At 39.1% G+C, this 26,808-nt stretch overlaps 1 protein-coding gene across 1 annotated transcript; it reads left to right on the top strand.

Annotated features, from left to right (window-relative positions):
* The first annotated feature begins 18,886 nt into the window (after nt 1-18,886).
* Nucleotides 18,887-20,037, top strand: LOC115927900 (estradiol 17-beta-dehydrogenase 2-like). Its single transcript, XM_030994223.1, has 2 exons — nt 18,887-19,223; nt 19,985-20,037. The coding sequence occupies exons 1-2, from the start codon at nt 18,887-18,889 to the stop codon at nt 20,035-20,037; spliced, it is 390 nt and encodes a 129-aa protein (XP_030850083.1).
* The last annotated feature ends 6,771 nt before the right edge of the window (nt 20,038-26,808 follow it).

Genomic DNA, 26,808 nt, shown 5'->3' with positions numbered 1-26,808 from the left:
TTGTACTTTGCACAACTAATTTAAAAGTTAGTATTCCGAAAACTTGAACTGTATTTGTTAGATGAGAGAAAGAGAGAGTTGATCGGAGGAAAGGAGGGAGAGAGAGAAAGAGAGAGAGAGAGAGAGAGAGAGAGAGAGAGAGAGAGAAGGGGGGAGGGGGGGGGTGGCAGATTATAGTGAGGGAGACAACCCACTTTAGTACGATTTAGCATATGAAACAATTATAGTTTTGTGTAAATTCGACAAAGTTCAATTTGCATATCTCTCTCTCTATCTCTTTGCTATCAAAAGTTCATTCTTTCTTCTGAAAATTGATGAAAATTTAATGTTTTCTTAGTTAAACGGCTATATTATGAGAATGAAATGTTCATCATCATCTAAATAGAGTAAAGATATATCAGCAATAAAAAACAAACACACACTATATTCAATAATCATGTTTTGTTTAATGAACGTGATGTTAAGTTTTGTAAAGCCAGGGTAATTATGCTGCATTATTGTAGAGCGTTTAGAGACTTCTGATAAAGTAAGTGTAAAGGCCCGGTCCCACTGCACTTACGGATGCAAAGAGGATGTAAAACGTAAAAAAATCTTGCCATCCGTCGGAAAACGCTATGCATCCGTAATGTACTCATTGCATACGTGTTTCATACGCTCTATCCATCGAGCATCCGTCCACTGTGATTTCATCCGCGCAAAAAGTTTTGAGCTGCACAAAACTTTTAGAACGGATGAGCTTCCGCCGTGTACGATGTAAATCCGCGACAAATACGAGCAACAAACGTTCTATGTCCGTTATCATCCGTTAGACGTCCGCTGTATCCTCGCTGCATCCTCTGGGCATCCTCGCAACTCACATCCGCTGCAGCTGAAAACGGAAAGAGGGAGGAAATATAAGGTACATGGAACGTCTATACATCGTTAGTAGCACGGAAATAGAAAGGATGTAAGCGTATGCATCTCGTATATAAAGTGTTCAAAGCTGTCATCCACTTCCATCCGCTTTTATCCTCTAGGCTTCCGATGAATATCCGTTTAACATCCCCGCTACATACTACCCACGTCCGTTATTTTCCGTTCTGTTTTCGCAAATTTTCGCCAATTTTGTCCATTTCTGGAGCGGATGAAAACGGATGGAGCCACCCCCGAAATTTTGCTCGTCCGTTTTGTCCGTTATGCATACGTTTTGTGTCCATCGGCCAGTGGGACCGGGCCATAAGGCGCTATATAAGCAAGGATAATTATTATTATTATCAATTGCACAATTCCCATCTTAAGAAATCCTGAGAGTTCTGGTACTCCTTTCACGTAGCAGCTTATTTTCAGCGGATAACAGGGTATTGCACTCACAATGTCTACAACACCTTATTGATAATATCTTTGCTACCGGTTGGCCCAGATTTAAAAAATGTTCAGACCCAATAGAATAAACCAAGCGTACACAGATCAGTCCTTGACAATGAACCCACCCATGCAATATCATTTTGTCTGAAGGTCACACGTTAGACTTGGATGCTTTCATAGAATATTGAACCCAATAGTGAGTTCAACAAGCATATACAAATATAGGAAAAGGGTAACAATGTTACTTATAGGACATGACCGATTTAAAGATCACAGGAAAAAAGCCTTGACAATATCCTTGACAATGAACCCGCCCATGAAATATCATCATTGCGTCTGAAGGTCATATGGTAGTCTCTGATGCTTTAATAGAATATTGAACCCAATACTGAGTTCAACAACGAAAAACCAATATAGTCCAAGTCCAATCTAAAGGGTAACAGTATTGTTTTACACGACATTCAACCCAAACTCGCATAAGGAATGACCGACTTAAAATCACAGGTAAAAGCCATGCCGATGTAGAGGTGTTATGGTCTAGTGGATAAGTCACCAGACTGTGGATCGTATATGGTTCGTCGTTTGAATCCCGCTGCCGCCTAACATCATTTGCTACTCTCCACCCAGGTGTTAAATGGGTACCTGGTACGATGCGAATGTTTATGTGGTTGGTTGGCATGTGAACGGTTGTAAAATGGCATCTGGAAGGAATACTCCCCAGGGAGCGGAGCGTTCGGGTTATAAATTAAATCCAATGACCGGGTTAATTATTGGACCAAATTTTCATGCCATATTATTTTGGGGAGACACCCTACTTAAGTAAGAAAATGATTTCGCAAGTGAAATCATTTTAGTTTTTTTCTGTAAATTTGACCAGGTTCTATCAGTATATCTCTTTCTCTCTCTCTGCTATGAAAATTTTATTCTTACCTGATGAAAATTGATGACAAGTTATTGTCTTCTTAAGGCCTACTATAAAATTATTTGTTTTTTGTACACTCTGATAAGAAAAGAGATGAGCATTAAATCCATGATTATTCAATAAACTGTCAGTTATTTTTTTTAAAACGTGATGTTGATTTTTGTTTTGCCTGATTATCAATTACGCATGTAAGTAAAATTGAAAGTCCCATCTACAGAAATTAATACATGAAGGTCGATGCCTTAAAGAAGGGCACTAGCATTTGATTTCAAACCCTGGACTTCCCCATTCAAAACCAAGCGTAAACAGAACATCGCCTGGCAATGAACCCTCTCATGCAATATCATCATTATGGGTGAAGGTTCAATAACGAACTTCAAAATAATATAGAAAAGGGTAACAAACTCGAATATGACTTAAACGATTTATGGATCAGAGTAAAAAAAGAAAAGCTATATCGATGGAGAGGTGTCGTGGTCTAGTGGATATAATGTCACCGGACTGTGGATCATTATGGTTCGCAGTTCGAATCCCGCGGCGGCATTAAGGTCTTTGTCACTCTCCACTCGGGTGTTAAATGGGTACCTGGTACGATGCGAATGTGTATGTGGTTGGTTGGCATGTAAACGGTTGTAAAATGGCACATGAAAGGATACTCCCAAGGGAGCAAGTGAATTTTTAAAAAAGTTTTTTGTTAATTTGACTAGGCTCCATCGGTATATCTCTCTCTTTGCTATCAAAAGTTTATTCTAACCTGATGAAAATTGATGGAAATTTATAGTTTTCTTAGTTAAGCCTATTATGAGAATAGAATGTTCATCTAAAGTTTTATAAGTAAAGAGATGAGCATTTATAAGCCAAGATTATTTAATAAAAAGTCAGTTATTTTCATGAACATGATGTTGAGTTTTGCTTTGTCTGATTATCAATTACGCATGTAGGTAGAATAGATGAAGGTCATTGCTTTACCGAAGGGCGATAGCACTTGATTTCAAACCCGGGACTTCCCTATTCAAAGCCACGACTCCCAAAGTGCCGTTTTTGTACTAGTTTTTTTTTTAATGTTGCCACCCCTTCACGTGAGTGAAAGTGGGAGGGCTAGCAGAATCCAAAATTGATGACAATGAAGAATGTGTCCTACTCTCCTTCATCTGGAAAAATGTTGCTTAATTCCCGAAAGAGGATCTCCGGGTACTGAAACAATACCAGAGAAAGCGAGTTGGCTCAGTCGGTGAAGCGTCTGCCTGTCGAACCAAAGACCTCAGGTTCGAATCCCACCCCGGCGGATGACTGACGCCCGCGATGTGTGTTAACGTGCTCCTCCCCTTGTTTCCTAGACGCATGTTATGTTAAGTGGAAAATACTCCGTCCTTCGGATAGGACGTTAAATGGAGGCCCCGTGTAGAGGAGAGTCACCACCTTTGCACGTTAAGAACCCACTGCACTATTCGTATAAGAGTAGGGGGAAACCCCGGTGTAGTAGTCCACCTTCACACCCCAGTATATACATCTGCAAGAATCTTCAGTATTGAAGGAGGCAGATTATCCATAAGAAGAAGAAAGAGAAGAAATATGACAATGTTACCCTGCCCCCACCCGATCCTAAAAATGGATGGACGCCCTTCTGGTACTCCTTTCACATAGCAGTCTCTTTTCAGCGAATAACAGGGTATTGCACTCATAAAGTCAACAACACCTTACAGGTAAACTCTTTGCTACTGGTTGGCCCAGATGTAAATAAAATGCTCAACCCAGATAGAATTAACCAAGCGTAAACAGAACACCGCCTGGCAATGAACCCGCCCATGCAATATTATCATTTATGGGTGAAAGTTCAATAACGAACTTCGAATATAGAAAAGGTTAACAAACTCGCATATGACGTGAACGATTTAAAGATCACAGTAAATATAGAGGCTATACCGATGTAGAGGTGTAGTGGTCTAGTGGATATAATGTCACCGGACTGTGGATCATATGGTTCGCAGTTTGAATCCCGCTTCGGCACTTTAATGTCTTTTGCCACTCTCCTCCCAGGTGTACAATGGGTACCTGGTATCGGATGCGAACGTTTATGTGATTGGTTGGCATGTGTACACGTGTAAAATGGCGCCTGGAAGGAATACTCCCCAGGGAGCCGAGCGTGTGCTATATCATGTTCGGATAAGCAATTGAATCCAATGACCGGAGTAATAAGTATTGGACCAAAACTGAATGCCACATTATTGTGTGGAGACAGCCTACTTCAGTAAGAGAATGATTTCGCAAGTAAAATATTTTAAGATTTGTGTAAATTAGATTATGTTCAATTGGTATATCTGCCTCTATTGGTAGGAACAATATATCTTTCTTTGATGTTAAGTTATTGTTTTCCTTAGTTAGGCTTACTATAAAATTAAATGTTATTTAAACAGTTTTATAAGTAAAGAGATGAGCATTAAACCATGATTATTCAAGAAAAAGTCAGTTATTTTTTATTAACGTGAAGTTGAGTTTTGTTTTGCCTGACTATCAATAAAATTACGCATCCAATCCAATCTAAAGCACTGAGTATGTAAAGGTCTATACTCTATACCATACCGAAGGGCAATGGCACTTGATTACAAACCCGGGAATTTCCTACTCAAAACCAAAGCTCTATAACGGTACCCATTTTGCACCAGTTTTAATGCTGCCACCCTTTAACAAGAGCGAATGTGGGAAGGCTAGCAGAATCCTAAAATCATAATACCAATTTTTTTCCCAAAAAACAAAACAAATGTGTTCTTACTCTCCTTCACGTGGAATAAGTTTGCGTGACTCCCGAAGGAGGATCTAAGGGAAAACACAATATCGAGAAAATATGACCCTGCAAATCATCCTGCCTCCCATCTCGATCCTGAAAATGGATGGACCCCCTTCTGGTACTCCTTTCACTTGCATAGCAGCTTCTTTTCAGCGGATAATAGGGTATTGCACTCGCAATGTCAATGACACCTTACAGGTAATATCTTTGCTACCGGTTTGCCCAGATAAAAAAAAACATACTGCTTAGAATAGATAGAATTAACCAAGCGTAAACAGAACACCGCCTGCCAATGAACTCGCCCATACAATATCAGCATTGTGGGTGAAAGTTCAATAACGAACTTCAAATATAGAAAAGGGTAATAAACTCACATATGACTTAAACAATTTGAAGATCAGAGTTAAAAAAAGCTTTATTGATGGATACGTCACCGAACTATGGTTCATGTGGTTCGCAGTTCGAGTCCCGCTGCGGAACTAATGCCCTTTGCTACTCTCCACCCAGGTGTTAAAAGGGTACCTGGTAGGATGCGAATGTTTTATGGGGTTGGTTGGCATGTGTACGCGTGTAAAATGGCGCCTGGAAGGAATTCTCCCCAGGCAGCAGAGCGTGTGCTATTATTGCTATATCATGTTCGGATTAGCAATTGAATCCAATGACTGGGGTAATCAATTTTGGACCAATCTTTCAGGCCACATTAGTTTTTGTCGAGACAGTCAACTTCATTAAGAAAATGATTTCGCAAGTGAAACAATTTTGGTTTTGTGTAAATTAGACAAAGGTTATTGGTATATTTCTCTCTCTCTCTCTCTCTTTGCTATCAAAAGTCTATACTTTGTCTGAAAATTGATGTAAAGTTATTGTTTTCTTAGTAGAACGAGATGTTCTTCATACAGTTTTATAAGTAAAGAGATGAGCATTAACAAAACTGATTAGTCAATAACAAGTCAAATATTTGTTATGAACGTGATATTTAGTTTTGTATAGCCTTATTATCAATTACGCATGTAAGTAAAAATACAAGCCAATTAAAGAACATTGTAGATGAAGGTCAATGCTTTACCAAAAAGCAATAACACTTAATTTCAAACCCTGGACTTCACTTTTCAAAACCACGGCTCCAAAAGTGCAGTTTTTCATGCTGCCACCCCTTCACGTGAGTGAATGTGGGAGGGTTTGCATAATCCCAAAATCATAATACCAGTAAAGAATTGTGTCCAAAACAAAATGTTCCTAGTCTCCTTCATCCGGGAAAATTCTGCGTGATTCCCCAAAGAGGTTCTCCAGGGTCTGAAACACTACGGGGAAAATATGACCCTGCTTCCCCCCCCCCCCAGCCCGATCCTGAAATTTGATGGATGCCCTTTTGGTATATACTCCTTTCACATAGCAGTTACTTTTCAGCGGATACCAGGGTATTGCACTCAAAATATCAACAAAACCTTACAAGCAATATCTGTGCTAACGGTTGCCCTTGGTTAAGTAAATGCTGAGACCAGACAGAATAAGTCAACCGTACACAGAACACCCCTTGACAATGAACCCGCCCATGCAATATCATAATTGTGTCTGAAGGTCACACAGAATACTTTGACGTCAAGAAAGAAAATTGAACTCAATGCTGAGTTCAATAACGTATACTATAAATTAATATAGAAAAAGGATAACAATGTTGTTTCACACGACATCCAACTTAAACTCGCATAGGAAATGACCCATTATTTTAAAGGTCACGGGAAATGATAATCTGTATACAGATATCTGGTCGAAACGAAAGAAATATACAGAATTATGATAATGAAAGCAAAATTAAAAAACATAACAAAAGACTATGTGATCGGGTTTGTATTGTGTTCATTGATAAGAATTAAGGCTGTATCTTTGTTTCGTTTTTGCCTCGTGAGTATCATTGCATTTAAATAATTATCATAGTCTGTAGAAAAACAAATGATTATCAGTAAAGGTCACCATGGAGAGTTCAAAACCCTCGATGAACCAAATCTCCCAACGTGTCATGATACAAGAGCGATGTACTGATATGAAGCAAATTTCGTCTGATTGACTGATTAGAATAATTGTCGAATGAAATGTTCTTATGATTGTAATGAAATGCAAATATACCCTAATTCATTGAACCTAGCGTGACGGCATTGCGATTTAAGCGCTTTTAGATTTTAACAAAATAATGCTTAGACCAGACAAAACAAACCCTGGGGAAACGGAACAACGCTTGATAATGAACCCGCCCATGCAATCATTGTAGTGTGTGAAGGTCACATGGTAGACTCTGACGTCATAATAGAATATTGAACTCACACTGAGTTCAACAACGAAATACAAAATGAAAAAGGGTAACAACATTGCTTCACACGACATTCAACTTAAACTTACCTAGGACATGACCTAATTATTAAGGTCATGGGGGAAAAAAACAATATCGATGTATAGGTGTCTTGGTTTGAGGATACGTCACCGGACTGTGGATCACATGGTTCGCAGTTCGAATCCCGCTGCGGCACTAATTTTCTTTGCCACTCTCCAGCCAGGTGTTAAATGGGTACGCTTGTAAAATGACCCCTGGGAGAAATACTCCCCAGGGAGTGGAGCATATGCAATATCATGTTCAGATTAGCAATTGAATCCAATGACCGGGGTAATAAGAATTACAATGTAAAGCGCTTAAAAACGTAATATTAAACGCTGTAAACATGAAACTATTTCAAAATCTGGTCGAAAGGTAAAAAGAAATAGAGAGGACAAAAATTACAAAAACATAACCGTAGGCAATGTGATCGTGTTCGTATCGTATTCATAAGTAAGAAAGCATTATGTTTATTTCGTTAGTTGCCTCGAGCAGGGGCGGCGGATCGTCTTCTAAAGTGAGGGGGCGCCAATAAAAAAGGGCCCTTTGTGGATTAAAAAAGTGGCAAATACAAAAGGAAACCTCAAAGCGAAAATATACAGTTTTTAGACATTGGTATATACCCCTACATTGTTTTTTCGTCATCAAGAATTATTTAAATATTTGTTTCTCTCTTTACATGGTCAAGATACTGGTGAAGCATCATACTTTGCAGGTGGGTGTGATGGTGTGAATATTCATATGCGGGAGGGCGAAGCGAGCGAGCGAGCAAAGAATTAAGATTTGGTAGATCGCAGTGCCAAAAATTTTGCATCTTATAAAAAGGGAATAAAATAATCCTGAGGGGGTTTTAAGCACAATTTGATAATGAAAGCCTAAAAAGACCTTTAATAAGAAACATATATATATCAACTATTCATACGAGGGTGCTTTGGGTGAAATTAATGGGGAAATGCTCTTAGTCGCTTTAAATCAGGGACACATGTTTTGGTGAAAGAAAAAGGGGGCACTTATTAGAAAAGAAAAGGAGCACGTGTCAAAGTAAAATGGGCAATTATCAGAGGTGAAACATTTGGCATTTCTCGCAGTTTGAAAGAGGCACTCACCAAAAATGAAAAAAGTCACCAAAAATGAAAGAAGGCACTTAGAAGAATGGAAAAGGGGCATTGTTCAAAAGGAAAGGAACACCTATCAGATTTCAATAGGGGCGTTTATCGGATGTTACAAGGGGTATTTGTAAAAAGGGAAAGGGGCTCTTATATAAAGAAAAAAGTAATAAGGGGAGTTATCAGAAGGGAAAAAAAGTAATTTATCAGAAGGAAAAGGGGCACGACCATGTCAAATTAAAAAGGGTAATTACCATAGGTGAAAAGGAGCACTTCTCGCACCTGGATTGGACAGAGGCACGGTGCCTCCACCCCCAGAGCGTCGCTTCTAGCCTTGGGTGTCTTACTGCAGTGTAGATAGACAAAGATAGTCGGAAAGTAATTAAGAAGAGTTTGAAGCAAGATTTCACATACATGGTTGACAGAGCGGAGTATTTTGTTGTTTGACACATTGTACTTTATACCTCTAAAATTTAAATAAACACCAATTCGTTGAACCAAGCGTGACTGCATTGCGATTAATGTTTTTCATAGATGATCAAGTAGCGCTAAAAATAATCTTTTATTTCATGAATGATTACAAGAGAAAAACAATCAATCTTTATTATTAGTTCTAGACATTGACCCCTGCACTTCTGCTTCATGACCGAATTTTCGATTACGGAGTTTAAAGATAAAGGTTGAGTAGACATTTAACACGACCGCAAGGACTTTGAAGAAATAAATTCAAGGGCAATATCTTGACACAATTTGTAGAAATCTTGCTCGGATTACGTAACATATCATTGTAATGTTCTCATATCTAAACAATTTAGAACACTTAGAAACGGTGCAACTCCCTACAAAACCACATTTTAAAAAAGAGCTAATTTCGCTCGCAAATGAAATCTTGATTTGTTGTTGTTGTTGTTGTTGTTGTCACCAATTTGAAATTGGACTGTTTTTTTTCCTCCAAGTATTCTCCCAAATAGTGACCCCTAAAAATGTTGAATGTATATTGAAACATCAGGACCGTCGCCTGCCTGCAAGAAGGACATTACTGCTCTTTACAATACATAGCACCAAGAGCCGACGATCGAGAGCTTTGTTACTCTGCAGATTCAACATCATGTTATCGAAAATGAGGTGAGGTACACACCGGTATTTATTAAAAGGAAAACTCGCAGCTGACGAACCTGAATACTGTAAAGATATGAGAGATAATACCCATGTTGATTACAACGTTTGAATGATATTTTGTGTTTCTGTTTCAAGTAAAACTGGGATATTTGTCGGCACGATCTGAAAAAGCATTGCTAATTTGGGGCGTATATTGTATGACATCAATATCGGTGATAGTTTAAGAGTGTAAACCTATATTATATGCTATATGGACAAAAATGTCGGTTGCCGTGGCATAACCAATTAACAGAGATGTTACTAAAGAGTAAAGAGGTTCCAGGGTGAAACGTAATGATGAGTCAACCAGAGGTGTATGTAGTAGATTTCCATGTCGATAATAATTAGTTTAAGTACTCTTGTTTGAATGATGAGATCACAAACAGGGCAGATGGAATTTCTGACATTTTTTTCCCGGGGAATATCACTTTGGGGAAAATGGAAATTTCAGTGGCCCTATATCGTAAAATTGATTCAATGATTTAATTTCGATAACTTGATATTCTATTTCACATGTTTCATCATCGTTGCAAGTTGCAACATGTATTGGCATTGTATTTTAATGTCTGCAAAACGTTTACAATTCAATCTATCTTTCTAAAGGGGAGGGGGTAGCCCTTATGCTGTGTAATACACTGTCACCATTAGCAGGCGTGCCGGCAGCAGTTTGGGATGGGGGGGGGGGGGGGGGCAAACATTCCAGGGGGCTCACCTTCCAGGGGCAGTGACGTAATGAGAAGAAAAAAAAACGCTCGGAAGGGGGGGGGGGGAGACGAAAAATCTTCATCACCACCAGTCTTACACGTTACATGCAGTTCCCGCGGAACTTTTTTCAAAGTGGAGTATTAACGATCAGGTAGAGCGTAAATTGGCGTGGGGTCCAGAGCGTGAGCCTCGGCAGGGGATCAAGGGGCTGAGCCCCCGGAAGCTCAGGGGTTTTAGGTATTTACTAACGGTTAGATGAGCATCCAGGGGCCCTCTTTAAGGATCATGGGGCCGCCTTATAGGGCCCTTGGTGGGGTCCAGAGGGCAGAACCCCCGGAACCTTAGGGGTTTTAGGTATTTAAATACGGTCAGATGAGCATCCAGAGGCCCGCCTTAGGGCCCTTGGTGGGTTCCAGGGGGCAGAGCTAGCCCCCGGAAGCTCAGGGGTTTTAGGTATTTAAATACGGTCAGATGAGCATCCAGAGGCCCGCCTTAGGGCCCTTGGTGGGTTCCAGGGGGCAGAGCTAGCCCCCGGAAGCTCAGGGGTTTTAGGTATTTAAATACGGTCAGATGAGCATCCAGAGGCCCGCCTAAGGGCCCTTGGTGGGTTCCAGGGGGCAGAGCTAGCCCCCGGAAGCTCAGGGGTCTTAGGTATTTAAAAACGGTCAAATGAGCATCCAGGGGCCTGCCTAAGGGCCCTTGGCGGGGTCTAGGGGGCATAACCCCCAGAAGCTCGGGGTTTTTAGGTATTTAATTACGGTCAGATGAGCCTCCAGGAGACCGCCTTAAGGCCCTTGGTGGGGTCCGGGAGCAGAGCCCCCGTAAGCTCTGGGGTTTTAGGTATTTGATTACGGTCAGATGAGCATTTTTTGTATACCTTATTTGTGACATTGGCAGGTCACTTTTTTTTTTCTCTCCGTCTTTCTTTCTTTTCCTCTTTAACATACTTTTTTTCAAAAAATGAGGGGAGGGGGGGGGGGGGGGTAGTGTCTCGAGCCCAGCCACTTTTCAGACCATGACATAAAGGCTTCTAAATAAGCGTATTTTTTGCCCGACTGTAATTTGGAAATTTCTTATTTTCAAACAAACGCATAAAATGGTATGATTTACCAAAAAATGGAGAAAAAATACCGAAAAATCATGTCATCACAGCAACATTTGTAAATCACTGGTATCGAATAAGGAATACACCCCCCCCCCCATCAGTACGCCAGCGTTCAGGGGCTCATGTCTTCTCACCCCTATAACAACAAAAAACAGACACGCTTTCGCACAATATGTCCACGATATGCGCGTATCGCTATTATGAAGACCGTATAGGTGGCATGCGCAATGTTTATGAAATTTAATTCCTGTGAACTTTCCTTTTCTTTGAATGGAATTGTATGTGATTTAATTCAGGTTTTTATTATTGTTATGTTCTTTTGGGTTAAAAATACAAACCATGTTTACTCCTTTACTGCTTTTTTTTTTTTTGGGGGGGGGGGGGGGCAAAAATGCGTTTTGCCCCCCCCCCACTTTTTTGATTGGGGGCAACTGTCCCCCCCCCCCCCCCCACTTCCGGCGCCTATGACCATTGGATCGTCACGTCATGCGATTCACGCTGATCGTGCAAATCTCATTGTTTTGTGATTTCACTCCTCATTTATGAATATTTTATTTTAAGTATGGTTTTATCAGCCCATCGTCTCTTGTTCTTTTCCAACTTGCAAACAAAAATGGGTCACACGTACGATTGCATACCATGCCTGCAGAATCATGCTTGCATTTCCCTTTCCCATTCGTTGCTATCAGAGTTAAAAATCAAAATTTACTTGATTAAATCTGCGAGGGCAGCTGCCGATTTGAGTGTATTATAATGTTATGTCTTGTTTACCCATTGGAGGTGAATAACTCATATTCACTCCCAACACAACCCCTTGTCATTAACATCAAAGCGAAATTTGAAATAAAGCTTAAATCTAAATACGATTTTGAATGAACTAAATTGTGATTTAAAAAAAGCAGTGCCAGGAAAATTAGAAGATGAGCTGAATATTTGATAATGCTTTTAAAACAGGAGCAATCATTAGATCCATATTATTTAGATCGGAATTTGGTGTATGTGTGTAAACTGCCACATCCCAATTAAAGATGTTTACTCAAAGCTTTCAGATACTAAAAAAAATTCATACCAATTTGATATTTTCTAACTGTTAAATTTTAATGTTTAACATTTAGAACATGTATACTTATTCTATCTGCATTGTTTCGCCATTTGTGGTTTTGATAAACACTTACTCTGTCAAACCAAGAGTTTTTGCCCACTCACTCACTCGCTCATTTCTCTGTCTGTCTCTTTCTCTCTCTCTCTCTCTCTCTCTCTCTCAATCTCTTTTTTTTCAGTCACCTTTTCTTGATATCCTCACTCATTCTTTTGAAATATAAATGTGACGTACGCTTAGAGAACAATGTAGATAATTATATGCCTATATTATTTTCGGCACATCTCGTCCAGACCCCCCCCCCCCGGCCCCCCCCCCCTCTAATGGAATAGCGTTTGTCCATATTTTGTATATTAACATATATATATATATAGTATATATATATATATATATATATATATATATATATATATGTACTTTTTTCGGGGGGGGGGGGGGGAAGACACTCTTAACACTGGGATTATAATGCGAAGTAACAAGGATATATCAACAAGGGGAATAATAGAAGTAGTAGAGGGGGGGGGTATCTTTTTTTTTTAAAGTTCGCTTCCTGTTCTCCTTTTTATATCTCTCTTCTCTTCCCGATGTTTCCCCCTTGTTCTATTACATAGATAGAGGGAACATGCCTATGTACCCCTTTTCCGTCTGTCACACATAATTGTGTGCAGTGTTACAGTAATCCCCTTTACTTCGATCTGGCTCTCGTAGTTACCTGTTTGCATTCATATGCACATTCTTCTTTATCTTGCTTCCTTCTCCTTCATTCCCCCTCCCCTTCGAACTTGACTCTGTTTTTGTTTCCCCCCTCTCTTTCTTTCAATTTCTGCAAGATCATCAGTGTCACCCCCACGCGTGGTACCCGATGCCAGTGACCCGGTCGGTAGCCAGCCAACAAGCCGAAACTCCGGCGTACACCCGCTAGCCCCACAACGCCTCCCCCTTCAGGGGAAAGAGCGTTCAGCTCTGGTAAAGCATCACTCGACACCATGCTTCACTACTAGCAGGTATTTTTCCGGCGTTGTACACCCTCCACTTCCCCCCATCCGATCGGGGGAGATTCCCTCGCTAATGGAACCCTCTATCCTCCTTTACCCCCTGTTCCCTCCAAAAGTTTCTTTGTCTAGATTCCTAGTGGGAATTACTCTTTCATTTTCGTTTTGGTACATCGAGATTCGGCTTTGGGGTTGAAAAGAAGGACGAAAACAACTCCGAGGCAACTTACGAAAATAAGGTCATAATATATTTTGGACCCTGTTTGTTAGTTCAAACATTTGCAGTGGTGTTTCCATCACAGCTGAAGACCCCCCCCCCCCCAACATTCAAAGGCCTAACCAAAATGGGGGAAATGCAGAGGGTCTTTGTCACGCAGGATTTCCTTCTATAATTCCCACCCCTTCCCCTCATCTGGAAGGAAGCTGCCCCCTCTTTATAACTTCCTGGATACGCCATCGAAGCTCTGTAAGGTTATAATGACGCAGTGTTCAATCAGTATGAGTGATGTTACATATATATTGCCCATCATTAATAATCATTATTTTATACGCCCCTTTCTGGGTTTTCTTTTGTAATGGGGTCGATAATTATAAGATAAGGCATTCAGTGATGAATACACTTAAGTTACTTATATTGGGTTTTTACAAACCCTGCAGCAAATGCTCGATTAAGATCACTTGTTACAAATTGAAACTCAAAATGTAGCCATGCATATTGTACCTAAATTTACTTATGATGTAGCATGAGTTTAATAGAGGGGGGGGGGGGGGGTTGGCCCAAGTCATGGGGGTCGCATGTAAAGGTATAAAGCCTGAGTTGAATTGGGGAGCGGGGAGGGTGGCCCAAGTCATACTTTTTTTTTCTTCCTTCAATTTTTCATTTGTCTCTTCCCCTCTCTCTCTCTCTCTCTCTCTCTCTCATTTTCCACCTGAATGTATCTCTCATCTATGTGTGTCTATTTCTCTCTCTCAGTTTCCCTCTCTTTCTCTTTCCATCCCTTTACTCCTGTCACCTTCTCATCGCAGTGGCGATCTCGGTCTATCAGGGCAAGATTCGTATGAAGATGCACCCTGAACAATAAAAGCAAAATGCATAAAACAAAAATCAATCATGGTCTTGGTTATTGGACTCAAGTCTCGATGACAACAGAACTGACAGCAAATGTTGACTATATATTGTGTGACCAACTATTATGTTACAGAAAGGTGAAGCACAAAGTCGGCCTAAAGGGTCACAAAATAATTCATTTTGTGGTTTTTTTAGGGAATTCCTTATGAGGAAGCTAATACTCTCTTTATATCCTTGAAAATCATTCCCTTTCTCCTAAAAGGTATGTAATCTGGAAAATATGTTTATCTTTATATTTTGATATGATATTTGATATCCTAGGTGAAAATAAGAACAATTATAAATTACTTCTTGGTATTATATTTAACTTACATTAAAAACGATAGCCAAATTCAAATTTATTCATGTTTCCAACAAAACATTACAGATCAATTATAAGCATTTAAAATAAATGCAAGAAATACATGTTGGAAACAGAGGGGTCCACTAAAAAGTAATGCTTGTACAAGTGTGAACACCTCAAATGATACTTAGGAATAATGAGTAATTAAATTAACCAATCTGTAACTACAAAAGGAACTACAAACCGAAATCAAATAGAACGATGACAATGAACCCGCCAGGTTCAACCCTCCCTCGAGCGTTCACCCTCCACGAGCTCTGTTCATGACGAGGATTCACAACCGGCTTGAAATATTTGCCGCGTAAATATACCCCCATCACTCATATCAAATCGTAATTTATCACCTCGATGTTTGGATGTAAAATAACAAACTATAAATACATGTATCTTGAATAAGAAAAGGCGGGCAGCTCGTTTTTTAGGGTTAGGGTGTTACGGAGGCAATTTGTCATGAAAAAGTTTCATGTTGGCACGCTTCGGTATGTCGAGGGGCCTTTTGTGTCAATCCAGGTGCTTGTTTGATGAAAATCACGTCGGGCTCACGTTTTCACTATCAATTGGTGGCATTCATACAGACAATATTTCCTTGCATGCAAGATTATCTTTCAGTTGCTATGAAATCATTGCATGACAGAGTCACCAATTCAGGATTAAGAAAGGAAAAAGCCTTGTCATTTTTCAGTCATTATTTGTTGGGGGAGGGGGTGGAGGTATTGAAATGGAAAATAGTATAGCCCTGCTCATAAATGGGTATTGGGATGACAATTTTATCAAATTTGAAATAGAATGAGCGAGAAAAGAAAGATGAAAACGTGAAAGAGGGAAAGGAAGTAGGGAAATATAGGAAAAGAGAAAGAGAGATAGAGAGAGAGGGAGAGAGAGAGATAGGGAGAGAACAGCAGGATGATAAAATAGAAGTTCAAATTCTTTCATTATCGGTTACTGACTGCACTTGCCTGTAATTGTGGTATGATAATCATACCTGCTGTCATGTGAACCTGTCACGTTAGATTACAAGTGGTGGCCCAAATTCTTTCAAGATATCGTTTCGATACCAGACACAATAAAACGAAATTTCTGCTCATTCAAACATTTCAGTCATGTTTCTGTTCCCTAATGCGTTCAGGAAATGGGAAGGAGATAACATTAAAAAATGACTATCTGCAAATATGCTTGAGAGAATAATTGTTCCATGCATACTGATGACTGGTTTGAAATTTGACAATAAGAAAGAGGCAATGAAACATGATTATAAGTCATCAAACGTGTTTTATAGCCAACTGTTCGAAATTATTTTGAAATAATCTCCCCCATCCCCCCCCCCCCCCTCTCTCTCCCTCTCCCGTCTAAAACATCATGTTTCATCTAGCATGGTAATGTCTTTGAAAAATTAAGATAAAATTATTTTATCCGTACACGTTTACTGAAGGCAAAATGTAGTCAACCAAGCCCTAAATGTTGACACAACCGTGTCTGCAACTTGGCAAACGAAAATGATATTGGCTAATATATAGCTATAACGTGGGTGTTCAGGTAATTTTCGTCGTACCGAGTGCATACATTAATGAATAAGCAAGGACACTGTTGATGCATAACAAAGGCAGGGCGTTTCATCACCATGATTACATTTATTAGCCTTGTCCTCTATCATGCTGCTCTTGGGTTGGTGACCATGCCTAAAACTTATAATATTAAAAACAGGGGAGTTCATGTATTTGTGGGTGTACAAAGTGCATACATATATGGATAAGCGAAGACAATGCTATGTATAACCAAGGCAGGCGTGTCACACCATGATTGCATTTTGCTGGCCTTGTTCTCTACTGCTCTTGGGTTGATAACCCGATGGTCACAGCGACCTAATACAAGGTCATATCGACCTAATACAACTGTCATAGAGAGATAAGGAAATCTACATGATAAAATGTTATAAAAAACTCTTTCAACCAATAATGATAATCAACAAGCAGTTATCAATTGAAGTGATATTGTAAAAAGAGATAGATAATATTATATGTATTTAATTTTTTTTTTTTTTTTTTTTTTTTTTTTTAGGGGGGTGGGGGGTAAGCGAAGTCTGCATATTGTGCAGGACAGTATCAGGACATTTACAATCGCACTAGATACCCAGGACAATGACCTCCTAAGGCGACCACCCCTTGGGCAACTACCTCAGGTCATTAACACAGTTATCTGTTTGACTCGCATTTCATTAAAATAGAATAATGCACCAGTAAACTCAAATTACAATCAGGCAAAATTATTGCAAACAACATTCTAATATCTAAAGGTTCAAACAAACTTTTCACCTGGTCACGCCCACTTCTTGAGCGAGAGCGGAACTTTATCGCCTAAGTTACCGTATGATAGCCAATCACGAGACTTCCTTGATAAGGCAATCGGTCATTGGCCTCTGCCATGCTTCATTGCGCATGCGTAAGCGAGTCATTCACTCTCCGTCAAATGCTATTAGTTCATAGCGTGAGATAAACAAATAGAAGCCAATTCTTTTGATTCATGACAAAAGTCTCGCGTAACTTTTTTTTCTTTGATTCTCGTTCCCACCTTTTCATTATTCCTCTCTTTTTTCATGTTTGTATTCGTACCGCGTCATTTCATCCTGTGCAGTGAGAATCGTTGGATCTGGCGCATGGTTGATCGAACTCTCGGAGCAGTTCAGCGACAGTGATCTAGGTAGATAAAAGCGCAGCTGCGAGTCGAAGAGCTTGTAGTTGTGACTTGGTCGTCGCTAGCTGTGCAAGCTCCCTCAAGCCTCACGTATACCAAACACAATTTGCACTCGTACACGTGCTAGAGTCCACAAACCGTAGACTCGATTTTTCTTTCATCAAATATCACTGCCGTTTCCGTGCGTAGACATCCCGCTCTTTGACTTCGCCAACTTCGTACTTCGAGAAAAAAGAAGCACCAAACACCCGCGGAATGTTCAAAGGAGACACACTTACTGATCTGTAGGGTGCTAAGAATGTTTGGGAAGTGTTTGGATTAGTGAATTCCGACCTCTCTTCGAGTTTCCTAACGTTACAGAGCCGTGATTTTTGTGCCCCGTGGCGGAGTATCGTATTCGCTTCTTCGCGTGCAGGAGGTGCGGCAGCGACAGGCGACAAATTGCCGCTTCAAAGAAAAACACCGTGGAAGGCGTTGGAATAGCCTCTGCAAGACCCGCCCTCCGTTGAAATACACCCACAACTGGATCGCAATTGTTGGTTAAAACTTAGATTATTCATAATCATTTCTTGGCTGTTGGATGTCATCATTACAGTCATACGTCTTTAGCCCTGTATGTATTTGTCACGTACAACTCTATAGAGGTAAAGCCGAGCAAAACACAAAAGTTGGATTAAATTGATAAATCATAAAAGCTTAAAGTGGGGCCAGCCATTTTGACAATAGTAGTTTAATCTCTATACCTCGACAATTTTATTCAATTTGTATGAACGACATTACTTCAAAGGCCATTCAAGGGTATTCTAGTTGTGTGACTGGGGATGAGTTTATCGACCTAAATATCATTGCTCCGCTGGAATGACCTACTTGTATAAGAGTCGTTTACTGCGTTCAAAGTCTAAAGAATGTCTTTAGAAATATGATTACAAACAACGCCAGTCAATGTATAAATTATTGTATACTTTTACCAAATGAAGGCAACACCTGGTTCAGTAGTCTGAATGTAGTAGGTCCATGGTTTGATTAAACGTCTGCTTTTAGAGATAGGGGAACAGTAACGGCGTTGAAACTTTAGTTATTTTGCCTCTGATAATTATATAGACGAACAGTATATATTCATCGATTTTGAACTCTCGACTAGGACCATGTGTTGTTTGATCTTGTTATCCGTCATTTGCATTATCGGCGTCACATTGTTCGTCTTCCGGTCCACTCGACCTAAGAAGATGCTCGATCCGACAGGTCGCGCGGTGGTCGTCACCGGATGCGACACCGGGTTCGGGCACGCCATCGCCAAGCGTTTCGACGAGGCGGGGTTCACGGTGTTTGCTGGAGTACTGTACCCAGAGAAGGCTGGAGCCATGAAGCTCCGTGCAGAGGGTTCGGAGAGGCTTCATGTGATCCACATGGACGTGACCAAGGATTCCCAGGTGCAGGAGGCTGTTGACTATGTCCAGAAGCACCTTCCTGATCCGGACAAAGGTAAGTCCCAATCCTCGAGACTATAATGCTCCAAAAACTCTTCATTGTCCAGTATATCACTTTAAATTTAAAGGGCCGAGGGTCACAGCGCTTTCAAAGTGTTGCATTTTGCTGGATCCAACGAATTAAAGATTGCATCTAGAGATGTGAATTCTTACTTTGTAGACGATGTCAGCATGGTCAGTCCGTCTATCTTCGGCCATTTCAGATGGTTTTAGCTTGTTGCAGGTAAATCCACTGCCATACGAAGCATTTTGGCCAAGTTATAGATGTTGAACATTTAGAAAACCGAATGAGCCGAAATTATATTTCCGTGTATTATGAATGTATTTCTTCGCAAAGCAATACATAACAAGAAATATATTTCTCTTGGACAGTGTACATGTCAGTTGACGTCGTCTGCATCTGAACTGACAAACTATAACCATGAGCAAATGAACGTGATTAAAATTTCCATGTTGTTAAATCATAATGTGTGAATTTTAGGTGAGACATATCAATATGATAAAATGACAAATATGAATACCTGCTTGGAAGTCAATGCTCGGTAACTGAACGAAAAAAGGTCCAGAAGCACCTTCCTGATCCGGACAAAGGTAAGTCCCAATCCTCGAGACTATAATGCTCCAAAAACTCTTCATTGTCCAGTATATCACTTTAAATTTAAAGGGCCGAGGGTCACAGCGCTTTCAAAGTGTTGCATTTTGCTGGATCCAACGAATTAAAGATTGCATCTAGAGATGTGAATTCTTACTTTGTAGACGATGTCAGCATGGTCAGTCCGTCTATCTTCGGCCATTTCAGATGGTTTTAGCTTGTTGCAGGTAAATCCACTGCCATACGAAGCATTTTGGCCAAGTTATAGATGTTGAACATTTAGAAAACCGAATGAGCCGAAATTATATTTCCGTGTATTATGAATGTATTTCTTCGCAAAGCAATACATAACAAGAAATATATTTCTCTTGGACAGTGTACATGTCAGTTGACGTCGTCTGCATCTGAACTGACAAACTATAACCATGAGCAAATGAACGTGATTAAAATTTCCATGTTGTTAAATCATAATGTGTGAATTTTAGGTGAGACATATCAATATGATAAAATGACAAATATGAATACCTGCTTGGAAGTCAATGCTCGGTAACTGAACGAAAAAAGGTCCTTCTCGCTGTCACCGAACATGATTGATTATATACAGATAACAAATAAGCAAAGATCATTGTATGCAATATCTGTATTCTAGTGGAAACTGTCAGTACACAGGTCAATATTGACTGTGAAGTTCAAATCCCGGTGTAGTTTGGGCTTTTGACTTTGAGTGATAAGTTGTAATAATCACGTAACACTGTGAGAACAAGAGTGATTGAGAATGTTTGCCTCTTCATCGATTGCGTTTTACTCTCAAACCTGGGTTCCTTCATCATAATTTGTTTCCACACCCACCTTATACTCTTAGGCTCACAATATTTGGAGAAATTATGAAAAATGTTACTCTCTTGTATGATGTCTACGAAAAAAGAAACCCCTCCATAGTATACCTCTATTTGAAGACAGCAGGCATATTTCCACCTACGTCCTTAAAGAAACATTAAACCAACTTTACAAAGATAGATTACTCTAATTCAACTTTTTCAGAGTTAGCGAATATAATTGACCCTCGATACTGTCCTTTTCCTTTATTTACGCCCCTATAACTCTAGTTAAAATAAGAGTAGGAAATCAGTTCACCAACAATACATTTCGAGAAATTAACTATCCACTTTTTGTTCATGAAGGCTATAAAATGGATTCCATGATTCCATTAGTGGCTCAGCAGAAACTGCCAAAACATGTCAACAGTATTGACAAGTCCATTACAGTGCTTAAAGACATATTATGAGGACAAGAGAGCATAAATTGTCCAACAACAAGTTTGAGGGTTCAAGCACAAACGCTATACATCAATGGCGATTTGGAAATGCCTTTTTTGCTCCAACATTCGTGAAAATATATATCATAAACCTGTTTTACTGTACATAAGGGCCTATAGTGTTGCTGAGGGGCATGCATGCGCCATATACATGATGTAGCTTTACTCCCATGGCCTGAGCAAGAACAAACGAATAATATTTCTTGAATTTGATAGGATTTATGAGGATTATTGCTTCGAGAGAAACTGGTCAAGGCCGGATGACCGGGCCATGACCTCAAACTACACTCCCTTTCGCCCAATGGAGGATCCAGGGTGCATGGCGGGGGCGGCCGGAGGTGTAACGGGGCGTGTGCCCCCAAGAGGAATAAAAGAGGTATCATGGAAGAAGAATCTTTCCTATTTTTTTTTCGTCAAAGAAATTTGAAGTAAAAACAGCACTTCAAAAACATGATGAACTTTGTATTAGTTATCACAGAATTGACGCACTTATGCCCCCCCCCCCACTCGCTAGCGAATCCTGGATCTGCCACTGCCCTCCCTCCCATGCTGATGATTCGTGCTTCTCGTTGTGGGACCATAATACGTTTACCATAAACCATACGTAGTTACTATGGTAACGAGGTACACCTTCCATGCCCATTGCTTTTCTCTCACATCAATCATACCAGAAGTTTTGATAGACGCATATTTTGTCAAAGTACTTTTACTTTAATTGTAATCAATTTTAACCGATGTCTCTTGATTCGTCGAGGTGTTAGCCTTCTTTTCTAAATGTATGCCCTCATTTGTTGAAAAACGCGATTTAAAAATCTTTGTTTTATTTATTAGCTTGTCATTTTATTTTTAAACTTGGGTAAATAGTAATTACATTATTATCCCTACCACAAATACAATGTTCAACAGTAGATGGTGACTTTTCTCCAACACTGCGCAGGTCAGCAAATGCGCAGATACGATACTGGGGAATTTCTGGCTTCCTCAGAGAATGTACAGCAGTGTCAACTAATTCCTTACTTCACTAAACTATTGTTCAGGTTTAATGAACTCCCTGAAGATTTGATAAGATCTATGTAGGCACCATAATGATAAGTTACTTATAATTACTTGGTTCCGAAACTATTATTTCTGTCGGTCTTCTCTACCCATTGTATTTCTATGAGAACCGGAAGTGCCTTTGCCAAATAAACCCATGACCCACCGGTGCTGCTTGATATAGCCAAATACCAAAAAAAGCAACCAAAATATGTGCATTCAGCGTTGTCACGATTTGCAACATTCTTCTGGACACTCTTTTAAACTTTTCATTTTAACAATACCAAAACTAATTTTTATAAACGAGATCCTTCATCTGCTTTTAAGAATGTCAAGTCAACGGAATTGATAATACGAATTTCCAATGTGATTCCTCAATTCCGCATGTTTACTTCGATGTTTTAAAAAAAAATTAGTACAACTGTGATTGTTTTTATTCACGCACTGTTGTTTTACCATGGAAAAACCAATAAAATACATAAATAAAATAAGTGATGAGTTTGCTAGATATATCCCCGTCACTTTTAAATAATAGTCATGTTAATAACAGATTCACGAAATATTCTCTTGATTCATACTTGAAAATTGCTTTTCTCCATTAAATTTTTTTTTTTAAAGAAAGCGACATGGAAAACCAAACGTCCTTTCGAAATAAGTAGGTCAATTCTAACCAAATAATACTATTATATGCACTGGTTATGATTTGTATCTCCTCGTCAAAATCGAGGCATAAAGCTAAAGAAGCAATGAAAATGAATAACTCTCTCTTATTCCCTTTTTGCCTTCAACCGCATGTCAATAAAGTAGTTTGTTGTTACGTTGAGTATCACTTACAAGTCGTCAAAATCGAGGCATAAAGCTAAAGAAGCAATGAAAATGAATAAATCTCTCTTATTCCCTTTTGCCTTCAACCGCATGTCAATAAAGTAGTTTATTATTACGTTGAGTATCACTTATAAGTCGTCAACATCGAGGCAGAAAGCTTTAAAAAAAAAGGAATAAAACGTTTTATGTGATGCACTTATAGACTTTTAGACTTTAGATTCTCCGTTTCTCTCTCACCTCCAGTCATACCTCGGTATTTGCCGACATTATCATCAGCATGTCCCCCCCCCCCCCCCCCCACCAGCCCTTCTTTGCTCCCCCTCCCCACCTCTCCATACACGTTCTTTCACCTTCTACTTTCTCATGAGTTGAACGTGCACCCTTTACTTGATCAGCTGACGGTGTATAGTTTACTTTGAAATATTGTTACCTTTGAAACCCATAGAAATCTAAAAATAACTTGATCGTTTCAGTACAAACATAGCGCTATAATTATGCACATGTTTAATTCTTCCCTGTGTCAACTTGTAAACTAACCTTCGATATTGACATCAGGTGTTCAGAACCTATTAAACCACTTTGTATTTACCCAACCCAGATAGATCGATAGATATGATAAATATTCCAGTAATATGTAACATAATGGTTCATGAATTGTGTTAGGGGTCGTTGACTCGAGTCTAGATAACCTTGCCTGTAGTGGGTATGTTTCTTGTGATCTTGTGGACTAGTCTCCGGACTCTGAACCACGGGGTACAGGGCTTCGAATCGATCAGGGACTTTTCGATTTGCGTGGACGTGGACGTGTGACTTCCTGTTAAGGCACTGGTAGTCACGTGTGACGTCCTTAAAGGATGCCACACGTTGCAGTTCACGTTCTCGTCGTGCAAATCGAAAAGTCCCTATTGTCGCACCAATAGCGTCATTTGGCAAGGCATTACTACACTTGCCACTCTCCACCCAGGTGTTAAAAAGGGTGCCAATAGAAAGGAATTTCTTGAATGCCGTGAGCGCCGGAATCGGTAGCCTAGCAAGAGCCGGGGTAATAATGGCTAATGAGCGTTATGAAAATATCCAATATTATAACAATTAAAGGGAGATAATTATGTGTATATAATATAATATAATATATAGTATATAATTGCATTATAGGTAAAGTCAAATCACTGGTACTAGTACTGTATATCATATTCGATGAAAAATGTAAGCTACTTTAGATTTCAAAAGCGAAACAATATTTCTCAATTATTTTTGAAGAAACAGATTAGTAAAAATAAGTATACTAAATTTGAAAGTCTTATTTTTAAATCTTAAAGTCTTACTTTTAAATCTAACAGAGACTGATATTAGTGACGAACCCTTTGGGATTTAAAATAAGTCTAAGCTAAGACTTGAAATTTTAAGTCCCTGAAAAGGTTTAAAATTTAAGTCAATTGGATTTATATTTCAAGTCTTTTAATATTTTTTTAAACCTTTCTTGGATTCATTTCAAAAATAAATCTAAGCTAAGACTTAAAATTTTAAGTCCCTGAAAGATTTAAAGTTTAAGTCAATTGTATTTATATTTCAAGTCTTTTAGATTTACTGGTCTAGCTAAGCCATTAGAACCATTTGGTAAAACTTCCAACCAATTGAACGGCAACAACACTTCAATACTGGTACGTCTGTATTATCAATGTAAAGGCATCGGTAATAAGTAGACTTATACATAATTTATATCGATTTTTTTTTCATATACTTGTATTTTATTGAAATTATTTTAGTTCATAGTTAATGTTTCCCTTATTCATGTTTAATTAAATGGAATTCATACGAAGTAGCGAAATGTCCTAATAACTTGTAATTTATATTTGTAGTATTTTCGAAATGAATTGCATATACCTAAATCATCAGTAATTAAGAAATATGCTGTAAATTCAGAAAAATTGTTAAAAAACATAGATCTGCACGCACCCCATATTCAATATGCAAATTAATTGGTGTCAGCTGGTTCAACTGGAAATATGCCAACAGTCAGTCATCAACAGGTGCAACTGGAAATATGCACATCTTATTGGCGAGAAGTTTAAGTCTTTCCAAGATTTATATCTAGAAGCTGGTTTCGATAAAACTTTTAGTCGAATTCCCAATTTATTAAGTCTTAAAGACTTGAAATATTTTAAGTCTCAAAATGGATTTAAAATTTAAGTCCTAGAAATTAAGAGAGTAGTGACGAATTACATTTTATCCGCACAGAAGCTCGTCTGTCGGATTATTTGTCATCATAACCAACCATAACAGAGTGTATAGTTTTGTTGAATTACAGATGCTCCATCACAAAAATGGCGACATACAAATTTAGCGCTTACACAAATGAAATTATACTGGACCGCATGAACTACTATAATACTTATGGCGCTCGTAAAATATGTCTTTTTGTACGGACGTGCATTGAGCTGGCGTACGTTGACCCCGCTGGCTCTTTTTCATCTCTTGGTGAAAATGCAATAGTTTTTCAGACTTCAGTGTGAAAAAAAGAAAACTTTTTGTTGGTTGTCAATGTCTGTGTTGTTGTTTACTCTCTTTCATTGTAAACTCTGCACCACGAGCCTCATGACAATAAAGTGCGATTTATAAATCGACGGTGAATACAGGTGAAGAAGAGACACAAATCATTATCCACACACGAGTGGGGTCATTTTTTTGTTGTTGGTGCGGATGGGCCATTCAATAGAAATTTTGCTAAGCTTGTTCCTAATACGCTTTAGATTTGTGATCTTTCCAGCCTCTGCCTCTGCGACATCCATTGTACCGTGTGGATTCCTTTCAGAATTATTTCAGACAACGTACCCTACTCAAACAAACTTTGGGACTTCCAAGGCAATCTATACCGCAAGCCAATGCTGAGTTTGTTTTTACATGATGGTATTTCATTTTCACTTTCTTTTCTAATCCCTAAAAGTCGATGAATGTTTATGCCACGCTATGCTTACACTTAAACACCAACAGAAATCATAAAAAAGATACCAAGGGCAATAAAAATGTACTTAAAAGTCCCCAACAAACGTATTTATGATGGTTCAGTGACATATAAATAGTCTGTAAGGGCATTGAGGTCATTTGGTCCAGTCTAATCCTTGTATGTGTGTGGGTGCGTGTGTTTAGTGCGTGTGTGCGTATACATGGGGTTTAGGGATGTAAATATTTGTATACCCAGTACAATATTTCAGAGTCCTTGTTTAATCAAAACCCGTTTTCAAGATATTCATTGTGAATACACTTCTTGTACTGTCATTATTTTTAGGCCTTATAAGTCCTTTCTGCTTATTTGTATGGACCCGTGGCGTAAGCATATTATTGTGGTATTTTGAGATGAATTAGCGTCCTATCAAAGGCTAATCCGACAAAGAACTGAAAACCAATTACCTTCAAATTTTCCCCAAATTTGAATCTCAAATCACGTACCGAATACCACATTTTAAATGACCTCATTTTACCCCATGCTATGAGTATATCAAAAGGGATCAGTGTAGAGCATGCATGGGGCTCCACCGCCAAACTTTAAGTAGAAAGAAAAGCAAAGAGGTGTAGATTGAACCTTTCGTTTCGTAGGTTGAATTCTGGTAAATGATTTGTGAAAATGATCATTCTTTTTAAACCGTCTGGAAAAACATCATAAGATGTTCCGTGAGAAATATTGCTCATAAACTTCTTCCCATTTCCCAAACATGACTATAGGACTACGTCGGACCGAAGTTTTGATGTCACATGTTCATGAAGTCCCATGTTGACATATCTGTGTCGGCTTTTGATGATATTCAGAGTTAGTAAATT

This window comes from Strongylocentrotus purpuratus, unplaced genomic scaffold, assembly GCF_000002235.5.
Source record: "Strongylocentrotus purpuratus isolate Spur 01 unplaced genomic scaffold, Spur_5.0 spur5_scaffold_21, whole genome shotgun sequence".
NCBI classification, from domain to species: Eukaryota; Metazoa; Echinodermata; class Echinoidea; order Camarodonta; family Strongylocentrotidae; genus Strongylocentrotus; species Strongylocentrotus purpuratus.
Note: the sequence above shows the minus strand (reverse complement) of the source record. Positions and strands in the feature narration are given on the sequence as shown.